At 45.0% G+C, this 11,000-nt stretch overlaps 1 protein-coding gene across 5 annotated transcripts in view; it reads right to left on the bottom strand.

The window, feature by feature from the left end:
• The window catches only part of wdpcp (WD repeat containing planar cell polarity effector), a 103,467-nt gene that overhangs the window by 59,310 nt on the left and 33,157 nt on the right, over positions 1–11,000 (bottom strand). For 3 of the 5 annotated variants that reach the window (XM_080450263.1, XM_080450265.1, XM_080450264.1), the window contains 5 exons: positions 9,858–9,902; positions 6,152–6,202; positions 3,613–3,683; positions 2,749–2,808; positions 2,055–2,169 (listed from right to left, as the gene is read on the bottom strand). In XM_080450263.1, the coding sequence (XP_080306389.1) occupies positions 2,055–2,169; positions 2,749–2,808; positions 3,613–3,683; positions 6,152–6,202; positions 9,858–9,902 (342 nt within the window). The remainder of the gene's footprint in view (positions 1–2,054; positions 2,170–2,748; positions 2,809–3,612; positions 3,684–6,151; positions 6,203–9,857; positions 9,903–11,000) is intronic. The other 2 variants (XM_080450267.1, XM_080450266.1) reach the window with 2 other exon arrangements.

The raw sequence follows: 11,000 nt of genomic DNA, 5'->3' as shown, positions 1-11,000 counted from the left end.
TGTGTCTCATACATGTGAGTCCTTGTGGGTATCTATCGTCACTGTCGGGTGGAAACCTTGTATGTCCAAAACTGTCCCTTTTTTTTGTTATTATCTTTTAAAAATAGTAATAATAACAGATCTACAAGCTCACAACGCATCGCATCATGCCGCGTTGAGAGCTTGTAGATCTGCTATTTTCACTACTTTTGTGCGACACTCTTGTATGATGAAGTAGGCGGGCATTAATTTACGAAAGAAAGAAACAAGGTTTCTGCACGACAGCAACAATATGTGTATGTGTTTGCTTGGATGTATGCCCTTGCGTGGGCATGTGGATGACAGCCTGTGTGTGTGTATGTGTGTGTGTGTGTGTGTGTGTATGTGTGTAGACAGCATGTGGGCGTGTCTAGGCAGTGGTGGAAAGTAACTAAGTACATTTACTTAAGTATTGTACTTAAGTACAATTTTGAGGTATTTGTACTTTACTTGAGTATTTCCAATTTCCAATACTTTTACTTCTACTCCGCTACATCTCAGAGGCAAATATTGTACTTTTACTCCACTACATTTACTTGAAAACTTTAGTTACTAGTTACTTTTCAGATATAAATTATGATATAATGAAACATAAATTAACCACTTTAAACCTATTTTATACATAGGCTATTTGAAAATAGCAGATCTACAAGCTCACAACGCGTCGCATCGCGACGCGTTGTGAGCTTGTAGATCGGCTATTTTCAAATATTTAGTAATTTTACTTTTGGTACTTTAAGTACAGTACATTTTGATGCCAATACTTTTGTACTTTTACTCAAGTAAATTTTTAATTCTAGACTTTTACTTGTAACAGAGTATTTTTATATTGCAGTATTGGTACTTTTACTTAAGTAGAGAATTTGAGTACTTTTTCCACCCCTGTGTCTAGGCACAAACACACACAAATGTGCCTATATGACCTATCACGCCTCTATGCATGAGTGTGCGTCTGTCGTTAAATGTGTGTGCGCACACGCACGACCCGAGCGCGCCATGGGGGCTTTATTATCACGCGTCCTGAGCCCCCCGGGGGGCGGAGGAGAGGGGCCGCCGCTACGAACAAATAATTGATACAGAAAGAAAGAAATAATTAGCAGATTTGGGCCTGCGTTCATGTCCCTGTTATTCTGTCCTCTCAGAGCCGAGAGAGAGAAAGAGAGAGATAGTTGCCAGAGTTTGTGAGAGAAACAAGCGGACAGGTCTATGAAGACAAGTACAAAAGAAGCGACTAGGTCACATGATCACACACACAAAATTAGTTAATATAGCATTACACCACTTTAACCCTATATATACATCCGCTATTTGAAACTAGCCGATCTACATCTCTTATAGATCTGCTATTTGAGAAACACTGGTTTAAACAACATTAGGAAGGAAGCCCAAATTAAGCAAATACACTTTAGAAACAAGCCCAAAAAAAAAGCAACCCGCAACTACCAACATTTACAAGCAACTTTAGAGAAAAACAAGCCCAAAGTCGCTTATAATAAACAGAATTGGCAACACCGGAGAGAGAGAGAGACGAGAGACGAGAGAGAGGGAGAGAGAAAGAGGAAGGATGAGGAGAGAGGGGAGTTGTTCCCTGGAGGACAGAAGGATGGAGGGATAGTGGAGAAAAACACTGATGGATGCTCTTAGGGGAGGCCCCTGGACACACGCAGCACAAAAGGATTTAGCCGCAATTAGCGAGGCGAGCTGCACAGCTCACCTGTGGCACCTGGATGTGTGTGTGTGAGTGGTGTGGTGAGAGAGAGAGAGAGAGAGAGAGTGGGGTGTATGGCAAATTGGTACGTGTGGGAAAGAGGGCGAGCGGCGAGTGAGGGAGAAGTGTGTGCGTGTAAGAGTGTGTATGTGTGTGTGTGTGTGTGTGTGGTAGTAAGTAGTGCTGCTTTAACTTCCGTAAATGTACCTAAACCCAGTCGAAACTGTGTGCATATGTGCGTGACCGTATGTGTGTGTGTGTGTGTGTGTGTGTGTGTGTGTGTGTGTGTGTGTGTGTGTGTGTGTGTGTGTGTGTGTGTGTGACTAACCATCAGTGACAGTGTTGGCAGGTAGTCGTCCCACTAGTGTCCGGTCAACACACACCCTTTCCAGCTGGGGTCCACTTAGGGTAAGGGTCACAAGTACGCCATTGCTCAGCACCAACTGGAGGGGGAATACACACACGCACGCACACGCACACCCTTGTCATTATGCTTGTGGATATATTTAATTCCATACCCTCCAGCCTTGTCACTGACCTGTGACCTTTCCCTGACCTTAAGCTAATTCTAACTGTAACACTACACCTCAGCCCTAATCACTACACACAACCTGCTCTTTTTGGACTTGGACTTTGCTCTAGACTTGGTAAACTGGACCCAACTTGTCTCTGTACTTGGACTGCTTTTTTCTGTCTACACCAAGATCTCTTTTGCGATGCGTTGTGAGCTTGTGGTTAATATAATATACAAAAACTGTACATACAGTGAGCTTCTATCTTTTTCTGGGCATCCCTTTAGAAATAAGGGACGCCCGGCCGGATGTCCAACCCTATAGTCAGGGCAGACCAGGGTCAGAGCAGAGCAGGGCTGGCAGGGTGAGTGTGTGTGCGTGCGTGCGTGCGTGCGTGCGTGCGTGCGTGCGTGCGTGCGTGCGTGCGTGCGTGCGTGCGTGCGTGCGTGCGTGCGTGCGTGCGTGCGTGCGTGCGTGCGTGCGTGCGTGCGTGCGTGCGTGCGTGCGCACCTGGCAACAGTACTTGCTCTTCCATCTGGTGTGAACACATGTATTGGTCTGCAACAGTTCCTGGAAGAGATAGAGAGATAGAGACAGAGAGAGAGAGACATACAGAGACACAGAGACGGAGACGGAGAAACAAACACAGAGGGGTTAGAGAGCAGGATAGAAGGGAGAGAGGCAGGTAAGATGTAAAGTGCATGTGTGCGTGTGCGTGCGTGCGTGCATGCATGCGTGAATGTGTGTGTGTGAGAGAGAGAGAGAGAGAGAGAGAGAGAGAGAGAGAGAGAGAGAGAGAGAGAGAGAGAGAACAGGGTCACTCATTCCTACTACATTCCAAACACAGCTGGGGCAATCAGAGTGGAGGGCAGAAGGAGAGGAGAGCAGAGGGTATGTTTCTAGTGAAGGGCGGCAAACAGCCATCGTCAGGCCCTCCGAAAACAAAGCCAGCTCTGTGCTGCTACAAGGAGGGAGTTGGGGTGGGGAGGGGGGGCTGAGGAGACATAGAAGAAGGAAGGATGGAGGGAGGGAAGCAGAGAAACAACCAACCTGTGGCCCCCTGATCCCCTCAAATATCCCCCTCGATGACAGAGCACGGCCAAAAGAGAGGTGATGAGAGAGAGAGAGAGAAAGAAAGAGAAGAGGGCGAGAGATGAGAGAGAGAGAGAGGCACGGGCAGAGCAGGGAGAAGAGGAAGAGAGAGAGAATGCCCCTATTTGTTAATCAATCGGCCGGTTCGGAAAAAGGGAAAACTCCAGAAAAAGAAAATCCCCCGAGGGGAGAGGGAGGAGGAGGAGGAGGAGGAGGAGGAGGAGGTGGTGGGAGGGATGGAGAAGGTGAGGAAGGAAGAGATGGTGGTGGTACTGGGGTTACCTCCAGCTCCTTCAGCGAATCACGGAGCTTCTCCGGACGTCGGTTCCTGGGGGTCCACGAATACCCTCGAGCTATGGAGAGGAACGTGAAACACACAGGAAGTAATGAAGTGACACGTTGTGTGCTTGTAGATCTGCTATTTTCACTAGTTTGGGTCCCAGGCAAACATCTAATTTATCTTTTGGGTCTTGAGCTAAAGGGTTTGGGAACCACTGGTGTAGATTGTGAGACCTAACCATTACACAGAAGGTTACACAGGTAAAAGTCCTCAGTGCTAATTTAAGTCTGAGTTCATTTGATTACATTTTGTACATTATCATAGTTACAAATGGATGATTTAACACTGATGATTTTATCGTGTAGGATAGAAGAAAGAAAGGAAGGCACAAACTCAGTGGGATTCGGAGAAGAAAAAAATGAATTTCATTAAATTCCACTCCTTAAGTGTAATGTTTAGTTGGAAGAAAATCTGAATAGTATAGGCTACACTTAAATCTCCATGACACTTTATGTAGGTTTACTGCTGTGTTTCAGAGCCATTTCCAGTGCACCACCACCATGTAAAAGAGGCAATAATACTGCAGTCTATCCTTTTGTTAACAAACCTCCAAAATGGCTGCAGTTGTACATCAAAGGGGAATTTTGACCAACGGTTTTCTTACCGGTTTTCTTATATGGTCCTTGCGCTAAATTGCGTATTTTAATAGCTTATTTTTTTGTGAGATCTGACGTTCATAGTGACAGAACACTTATGCAACGTGATTGTCTTGAATGCGCCCCACCGGAAGTCTCACTAGACGAGATTTCATGATAACTCGATTTAGCACAAGGACCATAGGCGTGCGTTTTTAGCCGTGGCGGACCCGGGATGGAGTTATGACATTTTTTTTTACTGTACCACTCATCCTAGGATATCATAACATCATAGAAAAGGAAAGAAAACCTTGGGGCAAAATTCCCCTTTAAGTCACTCCGGAATGATGCATCTGCTCAATACCTAAATTGTCATATTTCAGGATGCATATAGCCATATGCAGTCGGCTGTTCCAGGTAGTAACAGTTGACCAGCATCCATTTAGGAAAACCCTACCCCGTGTCTAGTTTTTTTGGCAACACCTCTTAGCTCCGTTGTCTGTTAACTGTGATTCCCAGAATTCAGTTTGAAACAAAGCCACGGAGGTACCGCTGCAAAACGAATGCTGCAGGGTCTTCAATATCAATAAGGTCTTTCTATATCAATAATTACACTCCCGGTACATTATCGCTGCCTGGGTCATTTTGGCGCTACTGTCGGGGGTAGACACTTGTTACTAAAAATAGTGTTTAGAGTTGTTGTCAAAAACCTATTTATGTGGAATGGTTTGTGAGAAATAAACCAGTGAAAGATTATATTAAAAAGTAACTTTTGTTTCATTTAAAAAGTTACACAACGCTAAACAACGCAGGACCTGATTTCACTGCATCTGTGTTCACTGCATGCACACATTAAGTGTGCATGCATTCGCACTCGCATTCGTTTCAATCTCTGCAAGCCAAAAAAAGGGAAGCACGTCCTATGTTAAATTCTCTTTTTAAAACACATTTCAGTTCCCTGAGAAGAAAAAGTATTTCTACTGGGCACTTTTGCTGTGCCGCTGCAATCTCCCAAGCACAACCTCACGGTCAGCATAGCATATCTGACACGTGCCACTCCAAGCCCCCCCCCCCTGCACACACACATTAATTTCCCAGTCCTCCCTTTCTCATTCGCTCCCTGGTGGAGAAATTGGGGAGAGAGAGAGAGAGACGGAGATGTGAAGAAAACAGAAAACATAGTTAATTGAATTTCTCGATCTGCCTCTCTCCATGCACGTACGTGAACTTCCTCTTTCGAGATGGGGCAATCGCTTTCCTATCTGTTTATTCTGCCCCCGCCCCCTCCTTCACCCGCCCCACCCAACCCCCCCCCATACTCTTCATCTGTTTTTGAAATGAACCATTAAGGAAACAGGCTCTCCATTAAGAAAAGAGTGGAAGGACGAGGCAAACAGATGCATGCAAATGAGAGTGTGGAGGGGGGCGGGGGTGAGAAAGAGAGAGGGAGGGATGGAGAGAGAGGGAGGGAGGGAGGAGGGCAGGGGGACGCGTGTTTGTCTCCTGATAAGGGTGTTTGTATTCCCCTCCTGGGAGAGAGAGAGAGAGAGAGAGAGTGTGTTGGGGGCGAGGAGGGGAGGGAGAGAGGGAGAGGAGAAAGGGAGAAAAAGACAACAAGGGCAAGAGACAAGAGAGACAGGGACAAAGCGAGAAAGAGGAAGAAAGAGAGAGAAAGAGGAAAAAGGAAGAGAGAGAGGGAGTACGGTGGTTGACTGACTGGGACAGTTATTTCTAGGATATGGCCATCCGCTGGTGTGATGATTAGACTCAAACGTACACTCACACACATCCACATGCACACTCACATGCCTGCAGGCGCACGCACGTACGCAAGCACACGTGTGAATATGATGAATATTTTTTTTGTCACTCACTGTCAGTGTCTCTGCTGTGTCAGTGAACTTACCTTCAGTGAAATGCATTTTCTCTTTGTAAAAGTGCTGCTCCAGTGGATTGGCTGAAAAACATGTAAGTACCCGCCCATTAGAAGTGAAAGGGGTTGTTCTTCAAATACCCTGACGATCACATTCCTCAGACAGGAGACTCTGTCATGTTGCCCTCATGTCTTGTTGCCCGTTTTTCTTTTTAGAAATCATCATAGGTGAAGCCAAAGGTGACTTTCCACGTGGGCCTTTAACTACATGAACCCTCGCGTACCTATTCTGGGGCTAACATTTTTTGGCGAAAATAGCAGATCTAGAAGCTCACAAAGCATTGTGAGCTTGTGGATTGGCTATTTTGGCAAAAGATTTGGTGTCGAGGGAAAAAAGGAGCAGACCAAGTATTGAGCCCTGGGGGACCCCAGTCAACTAAATATATCTTTGCCACCTCAAACAGTTATCCACAACGGGTAAAGGACTAAAGTTAGCAAACTGTACAGCATGCCACAGTACAGAGCAACACAGCAGACCGGATCTCAACCAACACCACAGCTCATACAGGCCACATTTTAACTCAGTCTACCCAGACTCCTAACCCAGTTGTTGCCCATAGCAGGAAAGTGGCCTGCTTGGTAGCAAGGCCCGCTGGCAGCAAGGCCCACTTTCAGGATTAGTAGCATTAATCAGATAAGGGCAGCGAGGGGCCAGACAGGCCCAAACATGGGCACCTGCTCAGGGTGGGGAGAGGAGGGGAGGGCTGGATGGGCCTGGCTTAAGGGAACCCCCCCCAAGTCATTCAAATGAGGCTGGGACTCCCTCTTGTGGGGTGATCTGGAACTGGTCAGCTGACCTTTCATGTCAGTGGAGATGTACTGTACATAGATATGATAAATGTACTGAAAACCTAAAATCATGAATTTACTATGACATGTAAAACAGTGGTTCTCAACCTTTTCTGGGTCAGGGCCCACACGGTAGCCTATCGCGTGTTAAGTGGTCAGATGGGTGGGCCGCATGCATTTACAGAGCATGGTAAGATCAATCAATCGATTATGTTCCGGCTTGGATCAATGAAACTCACATAGTATACTTCAAGTTCCTATTTAGCAGTATCGCAATGAAAAGGTTTTTAAAAAAAAAATACCATGACAATTTTGTATATTACCATGACATATTTGAATATTAATGTTATATTATCATTCAAATCGTAGTGTTTTGCCAATTATTTGGGGGCCCACTTGCAATATCCTCACGGCCCATAGGTGGAGAAACACTGATGTACAAGACCACGATGAAACAAAATCACATGAAACGACAAAGGCGAAGTCCTTCTCTCATTCTCCAGTTGCAATGCTGCAGCCAGGAACACTGTGGGCTCTTTGATGTCAGAAACTTGGAACATGTCCAAAAGTATGAAAGACGCTCCACTCCAATGTGTCTTTCTTGTTAAACTCCGTGAAGTGGATGAAAGCTTGTGACGCAATGATGAATTTGATGAACGAAAATCAGACAACAGATAATCTAATCTGATCTACATCTAATTAAATCCTGAATTTAGCATATCATTATACGCCCTGTGCAAAAAAAAAAAATACCATCCTTTTGGACTGCATTCAGTAGCGTTCTATTAAGCACGATTTTTACTTCATAGTACGGTGGTGTCACGTGTCGAAAACAGCTGATCTACAAGCTCACAATGATCACGCCCGCGACACATTGTGAGCTTGAAGATCTGCCATTCTCGGCACGCGACGCCCATCGTACGACGAAGCACAAATTAAGCATTACCCTACTGTATCTGTTCCCACACTCCCCCCTCCTTCCCTCTGCTCTGTTATCAACCCACATTGTAGTTTTCACCAAATGAAAGAGTCTGGGGAGCGAGGGAATCGTCTCTCCACTGAAGACCGCAATGAAAAGAGAAGTTGTGTTGTTTTTTGTAATGGGAAAATGAGCCGAGTTTTTATGTTATTTTCTTCTAGAGCAGTGGTGGGAGGTCTCTTTTGCACCAAAATGCAGAGGAAGCCCTGGTGTAGCGATTAGAGCCGTCAGTAGCTACGTCTCCATTCCAATTGTTGGTGGGAATTTAAGTCGACTTCTGAAACATCCACAGACAAAAAGCGTGTGAATTGGGAGCCGTTTCCGCCAGATGGTCTGAAGTGGAGAGAAATAAGCTACCTGAACATAGAACAGCAACTGGCAAGCATCAGAATACCCTAGAGAAGAGTCTTTAAGAAACAACTAGCCTAGGAACCATTCACATTTTCCAACACGCATACCCATCATAAATCGCATTTTTACTCGACTCCTACAGAACCACGGCATCTACAAATGGGCCTGTGAATCTGTGAGCCTTTGTCCTGTTTTCGAAGGGGTCCCACTGCCAACATCAATACTGTACATGATGTCACAGTAGTTACATGTGTACAGAGTATACAAAAAACAAACACAAAGACAACATCTATGTATACTATACATACATACATCATAGACAAAACAAAAAAACATACAATAACCAATGAGAACCTTGAGAGGTGTGTGTGTGCGTGCGTGTCTTTGAGTCCGGGACTAATCTCACTGAACTGATCAGCGCCAATTTCTTGTGCATGCTACCAGTAGGTAAGTTATTTTTTATTTAACTTTAATTTAAGTTGAAACCTCAATTATGGAGTCATCATAGATACATCATAGATGACTGACATGATCCACGCCATTATTAGATCCTGTTTTGTTAAAACAATACTTGAGGGGAAGGTAGGAGATGTGATCTGGAACACTCGTTGGCCTGAGGTATTACATCTCTCTATGTGATTTGAGACAATGTCAACTGTTTAGTGGCCCTATCACTTGTGGGACAGGAGCCTAGGTCAATGACAACACACAAGGCTGGAAGAGATAAGCCTGATTCTTACTTTGCTGGTGTCACTCGCCGAAAATAGCAGATCTACAAGCTCATATCACAGCTTGTAGTTTGTAGATCTGCTATTTTCAGCACGCGACACCGTAGTACGACTGAGTATAAAATAAGCGTTAGACGCTCTGTGACGTGTGTGTGTACAGATCAGTGGTTGTTGCAGGTCCCTGTACTACAAATACGTAGCCATAGTTTTGCGCTATAGGATAGAAAAAAAATTCCCTATATGATCCGTCTAACAAACACAATATTGATACCTGTGTTGTTTGCACCGCCAAAAAGATGGGATTTGTTCATCCCAAATACCTCTATGTGTGTCTGAAAGAATATGTGTGTCTGTATGTGCATACTGTACGTGTTTGCGTGGGTGAGGAGTGTAGTGCTAGGAACGTGTGCATGTGTGTGTTTGTGTGTACATGTGTGTGTGTGCCAGAAACATGCATTATTAATAACCTTTGTGTACGACGCATATACTGTACAACATGTGCCTGCGACGCGTGCATGTGTTTGTGTGTGCAAATGTGTATACATACGTGTGGGCGGGAGATATACTAAGAAAGAGGACCCAGTTATACTAATAACCTTTATGCATGTTCTGCGTGTGTGTGTGTGTGTGTGTGTGTGTGTGTGTGTGTGTGTGTGTGTGTGTGTGTGTGTGTGTGTGTGTGTGTGTGTGTGTGTGTGTTTGTGTGGCAGCCTCTATGAGTGGCGACTCCTTGTCATACATAAGGAAATCACATACATTCAAAAACAAGACAAACACAACGAACAGCGTTTATCTTAAAGACAAACAGACATCCAATATAAACACTATTTACCTGGCTCGCCTTTATCATAGTACTGATAGGTGCCAATATCCCTATCTGTGAAGAGAGAGAGGGGGGGGCGAGAGAGAGCGAGAGAGAGAGAGAGAGAGTGAGAGAGAGAGAGGGTGAGATGAACATCTTTGCTGTCAGGAAAAAAGCAGAAGACACATCAGCAATTTGCAGGGTGGGATAAACAAACCCTATCTGGCAGTGGTCTGTCCCAACTGCCTGCACCACAACTGAGATAAGACCCCGGACGGGACGCAAGGAAGGAGGGAGAGAGGGAGAGACAGAGGGGGAGGATGGAAGGATGGAAGGGAGCAGGGAGGGACTGTGGTTTGTGATGGATGGAAGGAGGGAGGTAGGAATATATATGCAGAGAGGGATGGGGGAGTGGGAGGGTTGTGTGGAGAGATGGAGAGACGGAGAGAGGGATGAATGGATTTTGGGGACAAACGGAGGTGGGGTATAGGTGTATGAATAAAGACAGGAGTATGATGTAATCCATCTCACATGAGGGACAGACCTCCTCACTCACACACACACACACACACACACACACACACACACACTTACAGTATACATTATCGCTCTATAGACTCTCTCACACAAACACATAAACAGAGGGCTTATGGGCAATATGCATATACTGTACAAACACATAAGCAGACATTTGCCGCACACACGCACACACACACAAAAGCGCTATATAAATCTGAGCTACACACACACACCTACATTCATTCTCTCTCTTACACACGCACGCACGCACGCACGCAGGCAGGCATGTGCGGGGGGTGCCACTGATGCCTAAGGTGCCCTACCCAAAAACAAAACAAAAACGTTTTTTTAAGAGCTTGCCTAACACCTGGGGCCCTTATCAAGAACGTTTGACAAATAATAATAATTTTGCTATAATAATAGTTTCAGTATCACTTTTTTTTACCTGATGAAGTTATGCTTGCCCTCCCCCCTCGTTATGTTTTGCAGCTGCAACTACTTCAGTGTCTGATTCACTGATTGATACTTCCTCCATTCATAAATCCTTGCGTTAATAGATGAATATTAATAGAAATATACAGTATATACAGAATATTACAGGAACAACCAGGTTTGAAAGCATATTAGAAATTTTAGATCATCAAGTAAGGTTTC

Source organism: Gymnoscopelus braueri (assembly GCF_963280865.1).
Source record: "Gymnoscopelus braueri genome assembly, chromosome: 14".
NCBI classification, from domain to species: domain Eukaryota; kingdom Metazoa; phylum Chordata; class Actinopteri; order Myctophiformes; family Myctophidae; genus Gymnoscopelus; species Gymnoscopelus braueri.
The sequence above is the reverse complement of the archived record's forward strand: the minus strand, read 5'-3'. Positions and strand labels throughout refer to the sequence as shown.